General features: G+C 39.2%; 1 protein-coding gene across 3 annotated transcripts in view; it reads left to right on the top strand.

The window, feature by feature from the left end:
* The window catches only part of LOC121955276 (kinesin-like protein KIF13B), a 57,313-nt gene that overhangs the window by 13,923 nt on the left and 18,651 nt on the right, over positions 1 to 24,739 (top strand). For all 3 annotated transcript variants that reach the window (XM_042503146.1, XM_042503147.1, XM_042503148.1), the window contains exons 6-29: positions 239 to 299; positions 1,201 to 1,293; positions 3,063 to 3,243; positions 4,478 to 4,565; positions 4,680 to 4,814; positions 5,549 to 5,661; positions 6,082 to 6,193; positions 8,181 to 8,393; positions 9,113 to 9,223; positions 10,723 to 10,857; positions 11,477 to 11,607; positions 11,757 to 11,843; positions 12,058 to 12,248; positions 13,716 to 13,956; positions 14,052 to 14,214; positions 15,302 to 15,448; positions 16,516 to 16,665; positions 17,632 to 17,760; positions 18,375 to 18,548; positions 19,268 to 19,425; positions 21,500 to 21,632; positions 22,569 to 22,715; positions 22,913 to 22,942; positions 23,118 to 23,217. In XM_042503146.1, coding sequence (XP_042359080.1) covers positions 239 to 299; positions 1,201 to 1,293; positions 3,063 to 3,243; positions 4,478 to 4,565; positions 4,680 to 4,814; positions 5,549 to 5,661; positions 6,082 to 6,193; positions 8,181 to 8,393; positions 9,113 to 9,223; positions 10,723 to 10,857; positions 11,477 to 11,607; positions 11,757 to 11,843; positions 12,058 to 12,248; positions 13,716 to 13,956; positions 14,052 to 14,214; positions 15,302 to 15,448; positions 16,516 to 16,665; positions 17,632 to 17,760; positions 18,375 to 18,548; positions 19,268 to 19,425; positions 21,500 to 21,632; positions 22,569 to 22,715; positions 22,913 to 22,942; positions 23,118 to 23,217 — 3,223 coding nt within the window. The remainder of the gene's footprint in view (positions 1 to 238; positions 300 to 1,200; positions 1,294 to 3,062; positions 3,244 to 4,477; positions 4,566 to 4,679; positions 4,815 to 5,548; positions 5,662 to 6,081; positions 6,194 to 8,180; positions 8,394 to 9,112; positions 9,224 to 10,722; positions 10,858 to 11,476; positions 11,608 to 11,756; positions 11,844 to 12,057; positions 12,249 to 13,715; positions 13,957 to 14,051; positions 14,215 to 15,301; positions 15,449 to 16,515; positions 16,666 to 17,631; positions 17,761 to 18,374; positions 18,549 to 19,267; positions 19,426 to 21,499; positions 21,633 to 22,568; positions 22,716 to 22,912; positions 22,943 to 23,117; positions 23,218 to 24,739) is intronic.

The following is a 24,739-nucleotide window of genomic DNA, read 5'->3' on the forward strand; positions in this document are numbered from 1 at the left end:
TTATTGCTGATAAAAATTGTCATCTTATTGTGATGAATTTGTCCGGGACAGATGTGAACACTGCAAGAGGTTTCCACTGGGCTTTATATTAAGTTTATACAATATCAGTTTTTTTTTTTTGCAATGCACAAATTCTCTCTGTGACTGTTATCTTATCATTTAAAACATTTGGAAACTGAATACTCATTCATGCATTAGTTGTTTAAAATGTGATTCCATGCTTGTGTGTGTTCTTCAGGTTTTCGCCTACGACCACTGCTTCTGGTCAATGGAAGAGAATGACAAAGACAAGTTTGCAGGTCGGTTTATCCCCTCAGAGACTCTGGGTTATGAACTTCATTCTGTTTTTAGCTCCTGTGTAACTTCACGGCTCCATGACTCATTTCTAAAACTTATCTCCTGACAGAATGTTTCCTGATATTCTGAACTATTTGTGGAGTGGCAGAAAGGGACTGTTGAGGAGGGCGGGATAAGAGTTCCACTTTGTTTACCTCTAGATGAGCTCTGCGGTGCTGTGTGTTAAAAAGGGGTGGAACAAACTCATTGCCAGGGGGTTTCCTAACAATGTGGGGGCTATTGATAATTCAGCAGCTTGTGTCAGATGTATTGAATGTGAACAAAATGCCCAGCATGTCTATTCTGGGCTGTGAGTCTTGTGTAGAGAGAGAGAGAAAACAGCAAGTCATGTCTTAATATGAAGAAAATGTTTTTTCAGCCCCACCTCCACTCTGTTTTGTTCCAAAAGATAACCCTTTCAAAACTGGATTGACATCATTTTTTTGTGCTTCTTTCTGACACCTTTTACAAGTATTAAAACCTGTGAACCCTGTTCAAATTGTTGCCATTTCCTTGAAAAAGAAAAGGCAGTTGTAAGAATTGTTCCACAAATTGCAAAAAATAAGTAGACGTTTATTTTTTTAAAACAAGGGAAAATATATCTTTGGGGAAAAAAGGCGAAAAGCTGTTGTTGGCAGTTTTCTTATTTATTTTTTTATTTATTTATTTTTTTATTTTAACTAATTTTCAGGTAATTTTCTTTTTTCTTTTTTTCCAAATTTCTTGCAAATTTTTTCTTTCAGTGCTAATTGCATCTCTCCATGTTTTGATGAAATCGAGCCAATTAGCATATGTTTGAAGGGTTAATTTGTAAAAATAAAGTCTAGCCTATGTTGCAGCGTGTGCTGTTTGATGTGTGTGCAGGTCAGGATGTAGTGTTCCAGTGCCTTGGGGAGAGTCTGCTGGACAACGCCTTCATGGGCTACAACGCATGCATCTTCGCTTATGGACAGACAGGTAACATTCACACCTGCAAACATCTCAACTCTGGGCCCTTGGTAAAATTAATATTATTAATATTAAATAATATTATTATAAAATTGGCTGTATTTCTTTTTTAAAAAGTGGCAAAAACTCTGTGAAGAAACTTGAGAAAATGTCAGCAATCAGCAAATAGACACACACACAGACACACACACACACACACACACACACACTTCCCAGACACCCACACACACACTTCCCAGTTCCTTGTACTTCTACTAAGAAATGAGGACCAGTCAAAATGTCCTCACTTCCCAAAAATACTTTTTTTGGTCCTCACTATGTAGCATGTACAAGAACACACATCAGAAGCAATTTGGGGTTCAGTGTCTTGTTAAGGGACAGTTCAGTCAATGTTGGAGTTCCTCCACCACCTGAGCTGTAGCTGATAGAAACAATTACATTCTAATGATTTCCCTCTTTGCCGTCATGTAAGAGTAAATGCACGCTGTTGATTCGTGCTGTTAGACGTGGCTCTCTGAGCACAAGTATCTCCTGTCTGTTATCCATAAACTTTATCGGAGCTTCTGCGATCATTTTACGACTTCAGTTTGGGTCACCTTTGCTCGCTAACAAACCGCCGTGCCGTTCACCAGGAGGCTGCAAATCTGAATGTCATCACATTCTCAGACTGTCTCAACAAGCTGTTCAATGAGTGTTTTATTCAAGGGTGTCTCATTCTGCGGTGCGGACTCACCAGAATCTGTCTGTCAGACACATATATTCCATCTCATCCTGGAGTGCTTGTTCATCCATATTGAATTTGCATGAAAGCTTAAGAGGTGCTGTGGTACATCTGTTTATTCAGAGTCATGCATACAGCTTTTTTTCCCCCCAGAATCATTAGCAGTACTCTGCAGATCTGCAGTAATTTACTCTACAATTGAGCGTTTTTTTTATCTCTCACTTGCCTCCACAGCTCCAAATCACTGAAATCTTTCATGTCTCAAAACCTAAACATAAAGACCATTTTTCTAAGTTATGTAGTTTTTAAAAAAAAATGTGTCACAATTTATTGTTAATGGGACCAATGTGAGCAGTTTAAGAGGCTCTAGTCATTGTACTGCAGTGATTCGCAACCTGCTTCACTTTGGGGCCACTTTTGCAAATGGACAGAAGACCAGGGGCCCATGGCAGCAGCCCCATACATGTTTCTAGGATTTTAGGATGTTTGTCACATTTTAGGACATTTTTAAGACTTAAAGACGATTCTAGAATTTTAGGATATTTCTAGGATTTTAGGACTTTTTAAGGATTTTAGGACTTTTTAAGGATTTTAGGACATTTCTAGGATTTTAGGACTTTTTAAGGATTTAGGACTTTTTAAGGATTTTAGGACGTTTCTAGGATTTTGGGACATTGGGGTCTTTGCTAGGACCTTTGTTGGGGGTGTGGGGGATCCTCCACTGCCTCTTTTTTTTTTATAAACAAGCTCTATTTTGATGCTGTTTTATACACTCTGACACCTTATTTTTACTAAAACTACAAAAACAATTCCCAGAGTGAATCACTTTATTTTTATTGTGAATTAAAAAATGGTTGGGGGGCCACCAGGCACCTTATCGAGGGCGAGATTTGGCCTGCAAGCCGTAAGTTGAGTAACACTGTTGTAGGGACTTTTCTAACCAGTTCAACTGAATCTGACTTTATTTTCACCTTCCTTCCTCTTCCCTCTGTAACGCTGCTTTGGGTCTTTTTCAGCTTCACATTAGGATGAGTAACCTTTAGCTGTGTGTCTGCAGGCTCTGGGAAGTCGTACACCATGATGGGCTCAGTGGAGCAGCCCGGTCTGATCCCGCGGCTCTGCAGCTCCCTGTTCAGCAGGACTGTGCAGGAGGCCCAGGAGGGAGAGAGCTTCACCGTGGAGGTCTCCTACATGGAGATTTACAACGAGAAGGTCCGAGACCTGCTTGACCCCAAAGGGTGAGGAGCTGTTTGTGCTGGATGACTTTGAAACAGGGAGTCAGAGGCAGTGCGTATTTCATTTGCATGACCCTGCAGTCTTAAAGAAAATACCAAAGATTTGGGATTCTATGCCGTGAAACTTAAAATGGTGAACCTGCAGTCATATGAGCCTTCATATTTCAGTCTGACATTCAATGGCTGTGAATTTTTATCCAGGAGTGGATTCATTTTAGGATTTGAGGATACTGGGGGCTCAGCCTGGACCTCTGAAGGGGGGGTCTAGGGTAATCATCCTTTTGGATAGACAAATGCTATTTTATTGCTTTTTTATGCACTCTGGCACCTTATTTACCCTGAAAACATGTTTTTAAACTCAAATTATGAATTCCGATGTTAAACGTATTAGTAGTACTGAGTATAAACATAATACTTGAGAAATGCTATCATGAAAAATATATTGAGTAAAGTTCAAAGTTGACTGAGGTATTTTTTTTAAGTGGCAGAATCAAACTAAGTACATTTAGTCAGGTACAAGTATGGACAGAATGACAGATTATTAGATCCAGGGCATTTTATCATTTTTAGTTTGCTATTTATGAGAGAGTAGGGTTTTTTTTTTTAGAGAAACCTTGCATTTGATGGCATTGTGAAACAGCAATTTCTTTTTATCTTAAAGATGTATTTATTTTCTCCTTTAAAACTTTTTGGGGCATTTTTTTATTTGAATCTTTTTGTGATTTTTTTCTTCTTTGAAAATTTTTGGTGATTTTAACAAAAGCTGCTGTTTTTTTCCCCCCTTTAAATTGAAAACATGCCTTCCAAACTCACGAGCTCGCCAAAATAAAGAATCTTCAATATTACTCCATGTATTATAGCCAGAAACTGTAAAAACAGAAATTATTGTTGGATTTTCACATCATCACTTCATGCATTTTCCACAAGGCACTCAGGCTCAAGGAAAAATATTTGTAGCTTTGGGAAGGGTAAGAAAAGCAGCCACCCCACTTCTCTTATAAATAAAGAACAGTCCCGTAGGACTATTCATATATTTGACATTAAACAGCAAGTGATGCTGAAGCCTCGGACGCCCAGGCGTAATGACGCCAGTGTCTTAAGGCTGGTTGTTTCTTTAACAGTTTATTTAGGAGTGGAGAAAGACAGCTGTCCAGTTTAATTCCTCAGGTTTGCAGTTGGATGAGACAGAACAGGATTAAAGACAAACACAGGATTAATATCCGTCTCTTCTCTGCAGAAACCGACAAGCTCTGAGAGTGAGAGAGCACAAAGTTTTGGGGCCTTACGTGGATGGTCTGTCCCGCCTGGCTGTGGCCTGCTACAAGGTACCTTATGAGCTAATTTCTGCCCTCATTTTCTTTTGCTTTCCTGACACTGCGTTGCCAAGGGAAACGAGTCATTTCATAAAGCGCGGGTGTGTTTGTTTGTGTCTCTGACAGGACATCGAGTCTCTGATGTCAGAGGGAAATAAATCTCGCACAGTGGCGGCTACAAATATGAACGAAGAGAGCAGCAGGTCCCACGCTGTGTTCAACATCATCCTCACACACACACTCATGGACCTCAAGTCTGAGGTGAGACGACCTCACACACACACACACACACACACACACACACACACGTACACACACACTCAGTATCAACTATTGACACCCTACAGGATTATAACAATACTTTTACTTTTTTTAAAAAAAACATTTTGCATCTATTCTCCTCTGACAACCTACATTATCAATATACCTTTATAATAAGATTATATGTTGCTTGTTATTATTTGTTCTAAACAGCTAATTTAACCCCTTGAAACCTGAGCAAACTGGCTAAAGGAAGGCAATAAGCAACGTCACAAGAAATTACCCCAAAATTAGTAAGGAATCAGTACAAAGTTACACAAAAATTAGCACACAAAGAAAAGAAAACTGGTTAAAAAATAGATAAAACAAACAAAAAAAAGGAACTGGCTTGAAAAGAGTGCTAAAAATGTAAATGTAATCAACTTTAAATATATTATTATAATTAAGTATTTATTTTCTAATTATTTCTCTCGTCTCTCTCTTTTTTAAAAATCTCTTTAATCTAATTTTAGGTTCATTTTCTTGTCAGCTTTTTCTAATCTCTTGCAATTTGCAAGACGTTTCTTACCAAGTTGCTCGTTGCCTTTTTTTCCATGTTTTCCGAAAGTATTTGAACCAGTTTGCTTAGGTTTCAAAGGCTTAATGAAGTTTCTCTCTGCACTGACTGGTAAAAATGAAGGCATTTTAGAAATAAAGTCTTAACATCACGTCCGTCTGTGTTGTGTCGGCTTCAGACGAGCGGAGAGAAGGTGAGCAAGCTGAGTCTGGTGGATCTGGCCGGCAGTGAGCGGGCAGCGAAGACCGGAGCAGCGGGGGAGCGTCTGAAAGAAGGCAGCAACATCAATAAGTGAGTCAACAGAAAATAGATACGTGGCTCGACACTAAAGACTGCGAAAACTGCTCTTCCAAAAACTAAATTAAGTGGCCGAGCTGTATTCCTCAGAGGAGATTGCTGGCTGGAATTATGTTTGTTTTCTGTCTGCGTACACTCACTTTTGATTTTGGTCTTTTTGGAAGCATGCTGATCTTATTGGTTTGTCTTTTTGCTTGACAGGAGGCTATTTCCCTTATTTAGTACTGCCACAATGTAACAAGTATTTCACATATTTATACTGCAACCCTGTAAGCTTGACTGAAATCTTTCACCCTTTTTTTGGCCAAGATTATCTTGATGGTGTTTGGTCTTTTTTGTTCCTCTCTGTTCTCTGTTCTTACCTCTCTTCTTGACTCCCCCTGTCCTCCTCTGTCTCTGTGTCTGTCCCTCCAGGTCCCTCAGTACTCTGGGGTTAGTTATCTCTGCTTTGGCCGACCAGGGAGCGGGGAAGAACAAAAGCAAGTTTGTTCCCTACAGAGACTCCGTGCTCACCTGGCTGCTCAAGGTACTCCGAGAAAAAAACATTACACCTTGTTAATTCCATTTCAAACACTTTAGTTCCTTTCGCACTTCATATTCATTTTAATACTCAACAGGGGGTTAACACAAAATGCATTTTTACAATCTAAAAATATTAGACTTTAAAGTGTCTGAGCACAGCAATTAATTTTCTGGTGTGCTTTCTGTCTTGTTGCCCATTAAGTTTCAAGGCCCAGCTGGTTGTTTTCATTAGTGTTGCTTAGTTTGAAAATAATCTCTTTGCCAGCTTTGAGTCTTTAATTTGGGGTTTTTATGCCCCTGTGCCAGAGATGGCCGAGGCTGGAGGGATTACGCTTTCGGGTTGTCCGTCCGTGTATATGTACATCCACACATTCCGAAACATTCACTTGGACTTAAGGGTGAACTGATTAGATTTTGATGGTCACAGGTGAAAGGTCAAGGTCACTGTCACCTCATCTGTTTTAGTCTTGTAAATACAACATCTCTTGAAGACTTTGAGGGAATTTCTGCAAATTTGACGCAGACGTTCACCTGGACTCAAGAATGAAGTGATTAGATTTTGGTTTTCAAAGATCAAGGTCAGTGAGACCTTGTCAGTCTCACTCTTGTGAATGCGATATTTTAAGAACACCTATAGCGATTGTCTTCAAATCAAGCAACAAACATTTGAGTGGGATCAAGAATAAGGCATTACATTTTGGAGGTCAAAGGTCAAGGTTACAGTCACATTGTATTCATCTCATTCTTGTAGAAGCAATATCTCAAGAACACCTTGAGGGAATTTCTTCAAATTCAACACAAACGTACACTTTGACTAAAGGATAGATTTTGGTGGTCAAAGGTAACCTTGTCTGTCTCATTATTGAGAAATATCTCAAGAACACCTTGATGGATTTTTTTCATACTAGGCAACAATTCAAAGATGAACTGATTACATTTGGAGGTGAAAGGTCAAATTCACAGTCACCTTGCATTTATTTCATTCTTGTGAAAGCGTTATCTCAAGAACATCTTGGGGTTACCTTTTTCAAATTTGGCACAAACATTCACATGCACTCAAGGAGGAATACATTTCATTTTAATGGTCAAAGGTCAAAGTCACGGTGACCTTGTATTATCTTATTCTTGCGAAAGTGATATCTAAAGAACAACTTGAGGGGATTTGTTCTAATTTGGCACAAACACCCAGTTGGACTCAAGAATAAACTTATTAGAATCACAGGGTTAAATGTCAATTGTAAAGTTCGCGGTGACCACATAAAACATGTTTTTGGCAATAACTCAAGAACTTATGCACTCAGATTTCACACAAACATCTATCAGGATATAATGATGAAGTTGTGACATGTTACATCCAAAAGGTCAAGGTCAGCTGTGACATCATAATCTTCTCCAAAAAGATTTCTGGCCATTACTCAGCGTCATTTCTCAGGAACAGAAGGGGAGACATTTGGTCAGATACTCAACTGGTTACACTAATCTTGTAACTGCTGATTGTAGAGATCTTCTGTGCTGCCGGGGGTAAGATGCGTGTGATGCATCCATTTTCACAGACAAGGATGTAAACTGTCAGACAAAGTTAGCTGGTGCACGGAGGCATACAAAATCTAAAGATACTAGACTTTAAAGGGTCTAAGTACAGCAATTAATTTTCTGGTGTGCTTTTTGTTATGCTGCCCATTGAGTTTCAAGGCTCTGCTGGTTGTTTTCATTAGCACTGCTCAGTTGGAAAAGGCTCTCTTTGCCAGTTCTGAGTCTTTAATTTGGGGTTTTTAAATTAGTCTTTAATGCAGCTCCTTGTAGAATTGTAATTGTGTTAAATGTTTTTTTTTAAAACATGCATGAGGCCTGATCCCCTCCAAACACAGCAGGCTCATAAATCATACGCTTTTCACACATTTAGTCATTCTTTTTCTGCACCAAAACAGTCGCCTTTCTTTCTTTTTTCAGTCTGACACTTAGAGGTTTGGGTTTCTTTTTAATATCTGCAGGATAGCCTGGGAGGGAACAGCCGCACAGCCATGGTCGCCACCATCAGCCCGGCTGCAGACAACTATGACGAGACGCTGTCCACCCTGCGCTACGCCGACAGGGCCAAGAGCATCATCAACCACGCCGTGGTCAACGAAGACCCCAACGCTAGGATCATCAGAGAGCTCCGAGAGGAAGTGGAGAAACTGAAGGAGCAGCTCACAGAGGCGGAGGTACACAGTGCCAGCCTGCATTAGTATTCTGTATGTTTAACCCTCAGGACCCGTTTTAATATTATGAACACTCATATTGCTCTGTGCACAAAATGTGCTTTTTAAAATCAAGCTTTAAAAAGTGTTATATGTTATTATTATTTTCTATTTTCATTGAATTATTTTTAACCAACATCAGTCCTAATCATAAATAACAAATATTCATTAATTTTCAGAATTTTTTTCCTTTTAAATGCCAGGTTTTTGTCATGATGCCACTGTGTTTTTAGATAAAAAATCACAAAAAAATAATTATTTTCAATATTCTACATGCAAAGTGGTGGAAAATAGTAAAATTGGCAAATTCCAAGGCAAAAGCCCAGAATGACACCCAGAAATAATACAGTGCATGTTTTTATGCTTTTTGATGGCTGTGGGATCAAACATGGCAGTTTGAATGGAGCATTTTTTGACCTTAACAGTCTTAATGTAACAATTTGGTTTCCACAGTGTACTCTGAACTTATTGTAGGAGCTGAGCTGGAAATTCACTGATTAAACAAAAATACACAGTCTTGCCAAAATTTATACCACATGCATGAACACAGCAACAATTGTAAAAAAAAAAAGAATAAAAAGTGCGTAAAATGCACCAAACAGTCCCTGAGGGTTAATACTGAATGAATAACGTTCATGAAGACTGGTATGTGAAGAGAGTAACGCAGCGTGTGTCTCTGTCAGTCTATGAAGGCCCCTGAGCTGAAGGACAGGCTGGAGGAGTCTGAGAAACTGATCCAAGAAATGACCGTCACCTGGGAGGAGAAACTCAGGAAGACTGAAGCTATAGCACAGGTAACACACACACACATACACACACACACACACGCACACACAGTTTGCCCTTGTGGAGATCAGTAGTTAAAAATCGTATTCTTGTTATGCTCAACCTCAACTTCATTAACATTTCTGTCGATTTCTTGCACTCATATAAGCGCAACATTTAATCAAACTGATGAGATCAAATTAAAATGTGAGTCATGCCAGTTGATTTATTTTCTGTTCAACCATTTTGACTTGATTTAAGTTTAACGCAAGTTGTCCACTGAGTTTTTAATCAGCATGGAGGCTGTTTCAGCTCAGCTTTTTTTTTCTTTCACTTTCACATTCCCTTCATTTAGTAATTAAAGGGATACGTCGCCTATTTTTTAACCAGCTTTGTATCAAAATAATTTGGTTAGCAGACATTACCGAGGTATGACTTGTGGCTGAGGGAGATGGGTAACACATCTGGAGAGACTGAGATTTTATAATGAAGACAGGGGAGACGTGCTTAATAAGATATGGAACCCTGTAATTAAACACCTTCAGGGAAAATAATAATATGATGTGTCGGAGATGTTAATAGCTTGCTGTGTACATCTCTCTTTTTTTGGCTTATTTTATATGTATATACACATATTTATTTATATACTTTAAGAGTGGCTTTGTATTCAGTGTCATGACTATGGCTGCTGTTCCAGATGTGCTGTACTTGTTTGAGGTTTTTCCCTCTTTTTTTTAGTTTGAGGGTCTTTTTTGTTGTCACTGGTTGCTATTTAAATATATGTTACTACCAATGTGGGTAGTATGTGGAGATACAGTGCAAGGCTTAAATGTAGTGTCAGGAGTAAGCTACAATAAAATAATAATGTTAATCATCCTTTATAGAGAAATTATAGGAATGCCTTTTGATGAAAATAAGTCTTCAAATGTGCTTTAAAATAAGGAAGTGATGTTGTAAGCCAGAGTTTCTCAGGCAGGTCATTCTGCAACTGAGGAGCCCTGACTGCAAATGCTAGGTTGCCTTCAGTCTTTAAGCCTGAGGTGGGAACAGCCAGCAAGTTCCTGTCTTAGGATCTCAGGTTGCGGGCTGGTTGGTATGGAGACAGCAGTTTTGATTTATATTCTGGGATGTGGCCATGGAGGGCTTTAAAAATAATTAGTAAAATCTTGAAATCTGTCCTAAAACAAATGGACAGCCAGTGTAAACTCATTGAAACAGGAGTAATGTGTTCCCTTTCATTAATTTTAGTTGGACGTCTTGCTGCTGCATTTTGCACAATTTGGAATCAATGAATTGACCTCTGCTTTACACCTGTTAAAGACCATTGCAGTGATCCAGTCTTGATGAAATAAAAGTATGAATGAGGGTTTGGGGGTCAGTAAAACTCAGAATAGTTTGTATTTTAGTGGTGTTCCTCAGATGGAAATAACATGACTGGATGACTTTGTTCATTTATCAAAGAGCAACATCCAGATTCAGGTAGTGTTTCTGTCAGTATAGAATAATGTTTTTAATGTGTTCTCTGCAGGAGCGTCAGAGGCAGCTGGAGAATTTGGGCATTTCTCTGCAGTCATCAGGAATCAGAGTGGTGGATGACAAGTGTTTTCTGGTCAACCTTAATGCTGACCCCGCCCTCAACGAGCTGCTGGTCTACTACCTGAAGGTACAGTGCACACACACACACACACACACACACACACACACACACACACACACACACACACACACACACACACACACACACAGTCCAGTGCTGCTTACTGTACATGCACAGGAGTGGAGTCGCAGCAGAATGACACCATGGTAAATAAGATTGATTCAATTAAAATGAAGAACAATGTTAATTTGACTTATTTTGTTTTTGTTTCCTTGTTTATTTGACTTTTCCCAGAAAATGAGAAAACAAATGTCTTTTTTCAGTATTTGGTGTTTTGAGAAAAACAAGTCATTTTTAGTTTTTTTGGTTTTCCAGAAGAAATTGAATAATTGAATGAACAGCTGATACAGGGACCAGTCTGTGGCCCTTTTTTTTAAATTTTATGTAATTTTTTTGACCTGAGCATAAAATCTAAAGTACGAATAAACAAACGTTTAGTGTCTGATTCATAAACAAAAAATAAAATAACAAATTGTTTATTTTCCGATTTTGGATTTCAAATTTAATATCAAAAGAAGGAATACAGCACATTAATCAGGCATGACCGCGACATACACAAAAACAGTGTGCGGAATCCAGGCGGGAGTGATTTTGTGACGCTGTCTCTTCTGTGTCCCGTGTCCAGGAGCATACGCGTGTGGGCTCAGCTAACTCCCAGGACATCCAGCTGTGTGGGATGGCCATTCAGGCTGAGCACTGCGTCATCGACATCACCGAGAACAACGGCGTGGTGCTCAGTCCTCACCGCAATGCTAGGTATGTGTTTAACCTGAAATCTGCTACCCGTGTTTGAGTGATCGCACAGTGACCGTGAAACAGACACACAACCACATGGCGGTAATTCTAACCGGTTATACTTCCAGTATGATCTCCTCTCATCTCAGATCCGTCTTGTCCCCCTGTAGAACATGCGTGAACGGTGCTGTGGTCACCAGTCCGGTGCAGCTGCATCACGGAGACAGAATCCTGTGGGGAAACAACCACTTCTTCAGGTGTGTTTCACCCACAGCGTCCACTCTGAAGTTGCGTCTGCATGACGTTTGATTCCTAACGTGTGTAGTTGACATTTATTTCCACGTGATCACAAACCCTTCATCGTGTCTCTTCCTTTTTTTTCACCACATCACACTTCCTCTTTCTGTCTCTCATTTTCTCACATCCAACCTAACACCACCACCCCCTGCTCATGCACACACACACACACAGGATCAACCTGCCCAGGCACATGGTCCACGCAGGAGCTGAGGATGAGGAGGGCGGCGCCGCGATGAAGACGTGCTTGAGCACCGACCAGCTGGAGGTGGACTTTGACGCGTCCAGCGACGTGTCGAGCGAGCTGAGCTTCGGCTACGAGTTTGCTCAGGCCGAGGTCATGATGAAAGGCATGGGCAACAACGGTGAGTCAGAATGACACAAGAGGATTTCACAACATGTTTATTTACACGGCATCGTAAAATACATGCTGGTGTGTTTCAGTCAGGAACTTCCTCAGAGTGTATGTTTAGAGTGTTAGCAGCGGTGAATAAAGTGACAGTGCATTACTCGTCATTTTACTGTTAACCCTTTGAAATCTGAGCAAATTAGCTTGATCTCTTTCAGAAACATCGGACAAAGGCAATTAAAAAGTAGTAGGAAATTAGTCAAAATTACAAAAGAATTACCTGAAAATTGAAAAGAAAATAGAAGAAAGTTTAAAAAAAACAACAGCAATAGGTAAATGACCTGGACAAAATGCTTTTATTTTTCATTTCTCTAGCTTCTTTTGTGCTTTATAGAAGAAAAAAAAACCCTTTGAAACCTGAGCAGATCAGTTTGATTGCATTCAAAAACATGGGAAGAAGATGTTTAAAGATTTGCAAGAAATTAGTAAAAAGTTTAAAAAATTAATTAATTAATAAATAAACTTAAAATTTAAAGAATAAAAACAAACCAAGAGGACCAAGGAGAAGAAGAAGAAAGTTTAAAAATATTTATTACTAAGTTGCTCATTATTATTTTTTTTAATGTTTTTTAGAGAAATTGCAGCAATTCGCTCTGTGTTTAAATGTTAAAATACTTGAAAAAGGCGCAGCAGAAAAAGAGTGATGTCGCTCCAGGTTTTTCAGTGAACTCGTCCACTTTCTGCAGCTTTATCAGAAGCACAGGATGTCCACCAAGTTCCTCCAAACAGCTTGTGTGCAGTAGAATCCAAATATTTAGCTCCAAATGATTCCACTGAGGGAACATAGGCTCAATATTTACCCGATAATCTATATTTCTGCTGCCAAACAGAGATAATGAGGTAAATATTGAATTTTTGGACCAGCAGTGAGTCAGACTGTGAAGCTATTCCAACTGATTGAGGTTGACTAAACAATGACAGGATTTTGATTTCAGCATAAGCAGTTCTTCTAGATGCTAATATTCACTTAAAAAGTCTTACATTGAATCTATTCATCTAAAAATAAGGCCTTAGACTGTATTAAAATGTCTCAGATTAATCTTTCAAATGTCTTAATCTTGCTAAAATGTGGAAATTAGGATTTTATTTATTTATTCTTTCATATTCAAGTGCAAAATCTAAATATAAATATTTGACCAAGATTCTCCTTAAATATTAATACTTTGTGTTGGTTCATTTTTTTTCTTTTTTCTTTTTTTTCTGTTTTGGGTATTGTAAAATTAGTCATAAATTAATTCCGAGTGGCATTGAAGAGGTCTTAAAAAGTCTTAATTTCACTTGCCTTAAACTGAAGGAACCCTGACTTGATAAGAAAGAATAAGAAGTTAGAAACTTCTTCACACTCACTCCTCCTCACTCTCCTCTTCCTCTTTCCATCTATCCTCATGCTCCTCCTCCTCCTCCTCCTGCTGCTGCTGCTCAGACCCTTTGCAGTCGGTGTTACAGACCCTGGAGAGGCAGCATGAGGAGGAGAAGCGCTGCGCCCTGGAGCGGCAGAGGCAGATGTATGAACAGGAGCTGCAGCAGCTCCGCCGCCGGCTCACTCCTGAGAAACCCTCCCACCTGCTGGACCCGTCGGGCCTGCCGCCCAGTGCTGCTGCCGCCACCGCCGCTGTGACATCACCCAGCTCCCACAAACGCATGCGGCGCTGGAGCGAGGACAGGTGAGACCCAACGGGACCACACCTTTACTGACCCCTGTTGGTCTTTTAAGGAGACAAAAGACTCCAAAGATGTAAAACTTGTGTTTGTGGTTCAGAGAAGCGATGATGACTCGCAGCCTGCGGCGCCTCAGGGAGCAGATAGTTCGGGCCAACCTGCTGGCACAGGAGGCAGGCTTCATAGCCGAGGAGCTCAGCAAGAGGACAGAGTACCTGGTCACCCTGCAGATCCCTGCCGCCAACCTCGATGCCAACAGGAAGGTAGGGAGTGTGTGTGTCGGGGGGTTTGTGGTTGTGTGGGTGTCAGGGTTGGAAATTCCATGTTCTGCCACTATAGCCAGCAAATCCCAAAGTCTACCAGCCACTCAATAGATTACCATTGTTTTTATGACTGTCAAATGAAGCAAATCCAGCAGCCACTTGCATATTTTACCAGCATTTGACTGATGGCTGGTGCTGATGTCCAACCCTGGTGTGTGTCAAAATAAGAAAGAAAGCAAAAGCAAAATTTAAAGTTATTCAGCAGAGCAGCCCAATAACAGTTTAGAGTACCTAACATTCTCTTTGATTGACAAATTGTTCTTAAAAGTTGAGGTACTTGTGAGAAGCAAGTTTAAAATCTCATGTTCAGGGTTTGTACGGTCATAAAAAAAAAATGGAAAATTCATGGAATTGTCAATAACGTTTTACATCGTTTAATATTTTATTAAGGATCTACGTTATAAGTCTTTCTAAAATGCTAGATATTGTTGCTGTGCTATTGTTTTGTACGGTCGTTCTGCTGCTTCTTGTTGCTTCACATGGCTTTTGCTCTGTCTCGGGAGTTCCTGTTTGTTGTAGCTGCTGCTGTCTTTATGGTGTCCTGCTGCTGTTGCAAAGTGTTCATCATTTTACATCCGTCAAAAATTAGCCTGATGGCTAACATTTTTTGACATTTTAACATTGTGTGTTGTTGTAATAAATTAGATAACTAACATGAAAAGTCATTGAATGTGTAATAACCCATGATGTGTTCATAACCATTGGAAATTTGAAAATCCAACAATAATTTCTGTTTTTACAGTAACTAAATGTTATAAGTTCTGTAAATCTTGCTGATTTTTACAAAAAAACATGTTTTCTTTGAAAATCAACAAAAAAAAAAAAGACAAGAAAAGGACACATTTTTCTTTAAGATAACATGCCATCCAAACCTGCTGGCCCCCAAGCAAAGCAAGTTGAGTATCCCTAGTTTAGACAATGGGTGGCTGTGATATGACTGATATGATATGCAAAATAAACTGTCGTTCTGCTTGAATCTTCAGGCCAACATGATTAAACTCTGTCTCTTCTCTCCTGCTCTCCGTAGCGTGATGCAGTATTGAGTGAGCCGGCGATCCAGGTTCGCCGTAAAGGTAAAGGGAAGCAGATTTGGGCTCTGGAGAAGATGGAGAACAGGCTGGTGGACATGAGGGAGCTCTACCAGGAGTGGAAGGATTTTGATGAAGACAACGCTGTAAGTGAAGAGCATGTTTGACGCACAGACTAAAACTTAATTATATACTGTATATATATGTGTGTGTGTGTGTATGATATATATATACTATAAATTAATCAGTGTAATTTGTAAAACATAAGTGAGTTGTTCACTTTTGTATGTGTAGAGTTCCGTCAGAATGAATCTGTCCCTCCATTTATGCCATTTTGCATTCCTGATTGATTGGCTTGATTTCTGTCAAAACATGATAAGACTGCATGAGCAACACAAAACAAATAATGACCCCAAAAATTTGCAAGAAATTAGTGAAAAGTACAAGAAAATTACCTGAAAATGAGCAAAAAAGAAAGTTAAAAAAAAAAACAAGGAAATGACCTATCCAAATTATAATAATTTTGTAACATGCAATTATTAATGATGATAATTATTTCTCTAGCTTTTTCCCTAGACATTTTTCTTTTTTCTTTTTGTTTCCCTAAACATTTTTCACTAACTTTTTTCTTTTGTCCCTTTGCATTTTTCTCAGCTTTTTCCTTTTTTTAACCTAAACATTTTTTGTTAACTTTTTATCTTTTTTCCCTTGACATTTTTTGCTGACTTTGTATTTTTTATCCTAGACATTGTTCATTAACTTTTTATCTTTTTTTCCATTACTTTTTCCCTTGTATTTTTTCCCTGGACACATTTCCATAACTTTTTTTTTCCCTTGACATTTTTCCCTATTTTTTCTGTTTTCCTTAGACAATTTCCCAATTTTTTATGTTTTTTTTTCCCTTGACACTTTTCCCTACCTTTTTTCTTTTTTTCCCAAAACATTTTTCACTAAATTTATCTTTTACCTTAGATGTTTTTCCCTACCTTTTTTCTTTTTTTTTCGCCAACTTTTTATCTTTTATCCTAGACATTTTTTCCAAGCTTTGTTTTTGAAAGAAAATGCATCAAGGAGCTGTACACCCAAAAATATTGATGGATCATTTTGCAACCATCCAGGTTAACATTTGCACAAAGCCGGAGGAGTTCAGGAGGTCAAACCGGAGACTTATTCCTCTGGCTGGTCTCTTCTTCTCTCTCTCTCTCTGATGCAGGTGATGCGCTCCTATTTCAAACGTGCCGACCCGTTCTTCGACGAGCAGGAGAACCACAGTCTGATTGGTGTGGCCAACGTCTTCCTGGCCTGCCTGTTCCACGACGTCAAACTGCAGTACGCAGTGCCCATCATCAACCAGAAAGGAGAGGTAGGAGTCCACTGGGAGCACTGGAGCTCTTAAACTGTGATGGTAACACACATGAACAGTTTAGCAAGGAAGGAAGCAAGGGACAGTATGCTACGCCAGTGTGTCTTTGTATCCCATAATACTGTTTTTACAGGCCAGGATTTATTCACTGTAAGGAAAGTGGTATCTGTGACACCTGCAGGTTATCCACACGGTGTTTGACTCTGAGTGACAGATACTGCTGTCTCCATTTCAGCGCGCCGGTGCACCGCTCAACACGAGCTATTGGAATGGAGTAAAATCTGTCAGCCAGCAGCAGTTACCACATAACTGTCAGACATAAAAAAAAGCAACACTGCTGATGTACGGGGGGAAATAAAATGTGACTTTATTCAAACCAGAGCAACATTCAACAGTTTGCTGTTTTATCAGTCTCTTGACTTATAATAATAATAAAGTTTATTTATAAAGCACTTATCAAAACCAATGTTACAAAGTGCTGTACAAGCAGGAAAAAAATGTATAACACAACACAAAAGAAAAAAATATAATAAACAACACAGGAAAAATGGTAGAAAAGCAAAAAAAAAAATACAACACAGAAGAAAAATGTAAAATCAGTGGTTGAAAATAAGACCAAGTTTGACTTGTTTGTGTGTTTGTAGTGGACATGTGGTCGTGGTGATGTTCACACTGCTCTTGCTGCTAAAAATTTAGGGGGGGATCCAGCGTATCTGCCCGATACCTGTCAAATGGTGTGCAGACTCGGCTTACTCGGTGCACTGCAGGCGTATGCCAGCATGGAAATGTCTTGCCTGCCTATCCTGTTTCACTTTGAAATATATCACAACACTGACGCTAGATACTCTCCAAAAGCCGTCTCATCTGGACTTTAACTTTAAGTTCTTGGGAATAAAAGACACAGTGACATAGTGACTTACAGAAATGATATTGTTCTGCTCTGTGTGTGTGTGCGTGTGTGTGTAGGTGGCAGGTCGGCTGCATGTGGAGGTGTGGCGGGGCACAGAGGGTTCAGAGGAGGAGGGTCCCGGGCAGTGTGACAGTGAGCAGAGCATCACAGATGGAGAGCTGCAGGAGCGCAGACTGGACTGTGTGGTGAGAACGTGCACACGCTTCATCAACACGCCTCACAGCACCCAACAATGTAACGACTTCATCCAAATCTAGTTACGCCTGAAAATCAAATAAATGTTGCAGTTAACTTGATTAAAAAATGCAATGAAACCCAATAATGTAATCACGGTACCAATATTTAATTCAGTGTAAAAAATAAAATAATTTAATACTTTTTTGCATTATTGGAAAAGTATTATACAATGCAACGTGATCAGGCAGTAAATCAACCTTAAATATTTATCTTAACCCTTCTTTTTTTTTTTTTTAATAGTTTTAAATTGGGGGGTCTTTTTTTAAATGTTTCTGAAATGGGTACTTTGGCAATTATTTTTAATATGTTACAAACATTTAAGTTAATAAAAGTTCTTCTTTTTATTTTTTTTAATTTGGGGCATTTGTCACTACGCATAAAAAATAGTTCTTGACTTTTAAAAAGAGGCAAACTGAATGAACCAACACGTTTCGAAATGAACCTGAACATCCAGTGAAGTTCATCTAAATCTCCCTGAGCTTCAGAAACAGAATCATTGACAGTGTTTGTTTGTGGTTTTGTGTGTATGTGAGCGCTTTTCGTCCTCTCCTCTCTCTCTCAGGTGAGAGTCCTCCATGCCAATGGGCTGCCTCGCCACCTGTCCAACTTTGTCTTCTGTCAGTACCACTTCTGGGGACAGGAGGAGTCGGTGTTTGTCGCTCCAGAGATGGAGCCGTCCAGCTCGTCCTCCACCTCCAGAGACCCTCAGTGCACCGTGGTGTTCGACAGCGCCAAGGTGCGCGCACACACACACACACACACACACACACACACTCATTATCACTAACAATTATTTACCCTCTTAACCCTTTGAAACCTGAGCCTTGATTTATTTTAAAAAATATGGGAAGAAAGTGTTTTAAAATTGGCAAGAAATACGTAAAAAGAACAACCCCCCCCCAAAAAAAATAAAAAAAATTAAAAAGGATGGAAAAGAAGATGATCTATCCATCCATCCATCCATCCGTCCGTCTGTCCAATTATAAGAATTATAAATTTAGCTTTCTGGACATTTTTCCCTATTTTTTGATAAAACTGAATAATTGCCCCTAGCTAATATTTCAGGTCATATTTTGTCACTTTTACAATTTTTGAAAAAATTGTTGAAACCAATTTTCTGAGGTTTTATAGTTATGACTTCTCATGAAAGGCGTCTGAACGCAGCACAAGAAAAGTGATGTTGATGCAGATGTTAAAGGGTCAAACAAACACATGACCAAATCGGTCCCCAACCTTCCCTCTATCAGTAGTGTGAAAGTATGTCAGAAATAGGTTAGTCTCGATATCTGTATGTTGTGTTCTCCACTTGTCACATTTGTCCACATTGGTCACATTTTGTTTGGTCACATTTAAGTGATGAAAAAATCGGGTAAAATAAATGATGAAACCACGGTGGCCAGATGGTTGTCAAAATGGGTAGATGTAAATTCCTTTCATGTTTTTGTAACTTTTTAGGAGTTCTCTGTGCCAGTGTCGGAGGACTTTGTGGAGTTTTTGGCGGAGGGGGCGGTGGCCATCGAAGTGTACGGCCACAAGCAAGCCAACCACCGCAGGAATCTGGCTCTGTGGGACCTGGGAGTGATCCAAGCCAAGACCAGGACCCTCAGAGAGAGGTGCAGTGACACACACACACACACAATTCAATCATTCAATTAATTTTAGTGACACCATGAGCACCAAAGACAGTATTACCAGCATAGCAAACAAGAAAGATTTTTTAAAAAAAAAGAGATTTAAAAGACTATTTTCAAGAAAGCTAGGGAAAAATGTCCAGTTAATGATATTTGTAATGAGCATAATTATATATTAAAACATTTTTTACAGAATCAATATTTTTTTAAAGTTTTTTTTTTAGGTCATTCTCAACCCTTTTCTTATTTTTATTTATTTTATTTATTTTATTTTTTTTTAGCATTTCTCTTTTTTTCTTCAATTTTCAGGTAATTTTCAAAGAAAATTAGATTTAATTTCCCATCTTAGCTGAGTAACAGTTTTGTGTAAATGGAAATAAAAGCCCATCCCATATAGACATCTGTCCTAAATAAAAGCCTGCTGAGTTCAATGATTTAAGCAAATAATAGCCCTATTAGCCCTATTTTGCTGTTAAATGAAGTTTTACGGTACCTCTGTTTACCACCAGCAAGTCGGTTCAACTCAGTTCAGTTCAATACACATTTTTTGTGTTTCCACTGTAAATAGTTGTGGATGGTATATTTTTGCTACCTTCGGAACTGTCCCCATTTTTGGTCCCCCCTCTGTTGGAGTACCGAGCACTCAGATGAGGTACTAAAAGGTGGAAGAAACACAGACTGGGGGCTCAGGGCTGAGCTGTGGCTGCTTTAACCACTGTTCATACACAAGTTTATCATCCGTAAGTAAACTGTAACTATAAAATGAAAGGCTGTTTCGCAGCCTTTAGCAGCAGCTGGAGACCAAGAAAAAATAATAAATAAATGAACAAATAAAAATAATTGAATACAAAAGACATAATTGTAAGTCAGTCAGTCAGTCAGTCATTTTCTGTAACAGCTTGTCGTCGTAAGGGCTGCGGGGGGGCTGGAGCCAATCCCAGCTGTCATTGGGCAGAAGGCGGGGTACACCCTGGACAGTTCGCCAGACTATTGCAGGGCCGACACACATATAGACAAACAACCATACAGGCTCACAGTCACACCTAAGGACAATTTAGAGCCACCAATTAACCTGAGCTGCATGTCTTTGGACTGTGGGAGGAAGCCGGAGACCCCGGAGAGAACCCACGCAGACACAGGGAGAACATGCAAACTCCGCACAGAAGGGCCCCCGCCTACAGACCGAACCCCGTTTCAACTGGGTTTTGAACCAGGGACCTGTTGTAAGGCATCAGTGGTAACCACGACGCCACTGTGCCGACCCAATAAGTGTAAATACAATTTTTTTAAAAAACTTTTAAGGCTGGTAACTTTTAAGGTGGAACGATAACCTGTAATGTTACTCAATGCATGAGGTAAAAACACTACACCTTAAATTTCAATATGACAACTTTGACCCCTTTGTTTGTTTTTATTGTCTCTCTTGGTTGACAGACACTTTTAGTTATGAGTGGATCCTCAAGCATTCCAAAAAAATGGGTTAATTTAACTGGATTATGTGAACTGCATTAGTCTAATCCGCACTCTGCAAAAAAAATTTTAAAAAGTCATTGCGCAAACTCACTTGAATCCTGGATCGACATGAGTTTTCTTGTGCTGCATTCAGACTCTCAAAAACATGTAAACCTTTAAACACTCTCAAAACCTTTGATTTCTCTCAAAAACGGGGGCATAAAGGCAATCAACAATTCAAACAGTTACAAGAAAATGACTTGAAATTTAGCTAAAAAGAAAGACAAAGAGAAAAGACAGAGGTCTGCTACAAAATAATAAAAGAAAAGAAAGCTCGGGAAAGCCTATATTTTCTAATGATCATAATTACTTTCTACTTTTCACTAATTTCTTGCAAATTTTTGGATCATCTCATCTCTTGTTGCTCATTGTCTTATTCCCGTGTTTTTGAAAGAAATAAAACCAATTTGCACAATTTTTTTTAACATGAGTTTGCATCTGTTTCAGCCTCTAATAAACTGACCGATATCCCTATTCACAAAAATATCAATATCTACGAAAATTTGCTAAGCCTTAAGTGTGTTTTGGGGTGCTGTGTGTGCAGGTGGAGCGAGGTGACACGTCGCCTGGAGCTGTGGGTGCAGCTGATGGAGCTGAACGAGGCGGGAGAGTTCACAGCTGTCGAAGTTCTTCCTGCTAAAGACGTGCGCACAGGAGGCGTGTTCCAGCTGCGACAGGTAGCATGCATCTGTGTTTGTAGATGTGGAGATCATTTGTAACTTATTCTTATACTGATGTGATGCAATGAAGGTAGAACTAATAAATAAATATATGACAGAATTTAATTAAATAAAATACAAAACATCAGGTCATAAACATTTACAACATTATTATCCCCATATCCCATCCCACCTAATAAAGAAAAATCTCAAAGCTGTGCAAAATTGCAGCTATAAAATTATTAACAGTCATTCCCACATCTTCAAACCAGTTTGCCCCCCTCCCATCCCCCCCAACGTTCGCAAATATGTGCAATATGATGAATCAAGTTCGGTCATAATTAGGGGCTGACAGATTATCAGCCTGGCGGATTATCGGGCCAGATAATTGGCATTTTGTATTTTAATGATTGCTGATGAAGGTAAGTTATTAAAAGGTGCAGAGAAAGTGTCAGCATGGGAGGATCATGTACTTTGTAAAACCTCAGGGAGCTATTTTTATTTATTCATTTTTTAAATTTATATTTTCACTTAACTTTATAAAAAAAAAAACTTTCTGTACATGATGATGTTTAAAGTTTCAGTTTTGATTAAACATTGGCTAAAGGCATTCAAAGAAAGTTTTGTGTTGGAGTTTGATATATTCCAAATTCCAAACATTGACACAAAGATTTTCATTTCTGTTATAAATGCATATTGATGCAAATATCGGTTATCGCTCTCATTAACTTCTGATAATCGGTATCAGTATCAGCCCTGAAAAACAAATATCGGTCGACCTCTAGTCAGACAGTTATATTTTGCAGTTTTCCGGCTCCTTTTTCTTTTTCTGCATTTTAAGAAGCTGCTGCTCAGTGAACTGATGCACCTACTGGTTGCTTTGTGTCTGGCTTCATGATCAGGATTGAAGTCAAAGATGTAAATATGTCCTGCCATGTCAATGTGTCCCTGCAGGGTCAGTCCCGTCGGGTCAAGGTGGAGGTGCGATCGGTCCCGGATTCAGGCACCATGCCCCTCATCGTCGCCTCCATCCTCAATGTGTCCATCGGAGACGTCAAGGTCCAACAGATGCGTCTCTCCAAAGGCAGCGAATCACAATGGGTGAGCCAGAAATATAACCAGCTATTATAATGGAAAAATATGTTGGAGGAGGGATTTTCTGGAAATAAATTGACCTGGATATTTGGTTTTCATGCTGAATTTGCACGTGAGAGAATGAATGATCTCCCATTCTGACTTTATTAGCTCCATTTTTATCTACTTTTTGAAAACCGTTTTCCTTTCAATTGGAATTTCAGGGTGGAGATGAAGAAATGGACAGCTACCAAGTAAGTACATCGGTTCTAAAAAAGCAAGATGCATGATGGGTCTTTATTATGGCCTGTATGTCTTATAGCTTAACTCTGTGAGTGTTTCTCTTAGGCGAACAGAGTATTTTTAACGCTTCTGTACAGCTGATGTGTGTGTGTGTGTGTGTGTGTGTGTGTGTGTGTGTGTGTGTAGGAGGTGGACCTGGAGAGGATGAGGGAACAGTGGCTGGTCACACTCACACAGAGACAGGAATATCTGGACCAGCAGCTTCAGAAGATAGTTTGCAAACCAGGTATATCCGTGGGATGCCGGGGATCGTACGGTCATGAAAAACTTGCAAAAGTCATGGATTTCCTGTCCTAAATATACTCCCAAAGTTCTGAAAAAGTCATGGGATTTCATGTCACAAAACTTAGTAATAACACATGATGTATTTTTAAGTTTCTGACTTTGATAAATAGTGTGAATTTTGTTGTTGACGCTGAAAGACAATTTGAGAGGCACGACAAAAACAAAAAGAAAAAAAACAATTCATTTACAACCTGTTCTCTTAAGAAAGATGCAAAAAAAATACATGGGGGAAAAAAACCTCTCCAATATTTTTCATTTAAAAATTAGCCAAAAATTATAAAGAAAAATAAGAAAAAAAAATATCTTTTTTAAGATATTTTTTGGGGCTTTTATTGCCTTTAATTGACAGGACAGTGTGAGAGTGAAAAGGGCAGAGAGAGAGGGGAGACATGCAGCAAAGGGCTGAGGCCGGACTCGAATCTGTGGCTGCTGCAGTGAGGACAAAGCCTCTATATACTGAGCCACCAGGCAACCTAAATCATGAGAAAAAAGAAGAAAAGACAACAAGAAAAAAACTGGCCCAAGTTTTTTTAAAGAAAACATGCCTTTGAAGGCATGCCCTCCCTCAAAAGACAAAACCAGCCCCACCCCCCTCTTATAAATAACAAAGATTCCCTAAGTTATTTTTTAATATTCAGTTCTAACCCTGTTCTAATTTCATTATTCTTTAGAAAGAATATATATTTTAAAGAGCTATTAAATAGTAACAAAAAAATGTGATAATGAGCATGGATGGTGGTTTCAGAGAATGTATGGTCTTTAAAATTTGCCTCAGAGTCATGGAAAAGTCCTGCAAATCTGTTGGTAGAAAATGTGTATAAACCCTGAAACACAGGCAGCCTAAAAAAAAAAATAAAATCAAAGAGCCTTTTCTTAACGCAGCTCTGATATGGACACAAATGATTGATGGCGGCAATATTTCCACTCATCTATTTTCTTGTCAGAATCGACTTTTTATGGGAACGTGTCATTTCCTCCCACAGTGTCATTCAGCTCTGAAAGATCAACTGGTGCTTAATTTTCTCTCCTCATATTCACTGTGTTAAAATGTGTTTGCCACTGTATAATTTTACAGCACAAGTGCTACTTTTCTTCATTCATTTGTCAGAGCCGGGTGGCAGTGATGCACAGTTTAAGTCAGCATTGATATAAAGTGAAGCAAATATAGCCTCTCTCTGATGCTTCTTATTCAGCAGCACAGCTGAAGTGTCGAGGTTACTCAGTGATGACAGATTGATTAGGGTTTAACTGACAGTGATCATACATGTCGAGTTACTGACTTCTGCAGAGGAACAGTGACTCCTTCACTTACAGTCGCTGGAAGCTTTTCCTGGTTTAGATTGCTCAGAGCTGCAGGTTCTCACAGTGTCCTACAAACCAGAGCGGGACCAAGTCATTGTTTGAAATTAGATTTTTTTGCACATGAATTGTGTTTCTGAGGTGTTTCCTAATATGCGCGTGTC

The sequence above is a fragment of the Plectropomus leopardus genome, chromosome 16 (assembly GCF_008729295.1).
Source record: "Plectropomus leopardus isolate mb chromosome 16, YSFRI_Pleo_2.0, whole genome shotgun sequence".
NCBI lineage: Eukaryota > Metazoa > Chordata > Actinopteri > Perciformes > Serranidae > Plectropomus > Plectropomus leopardus.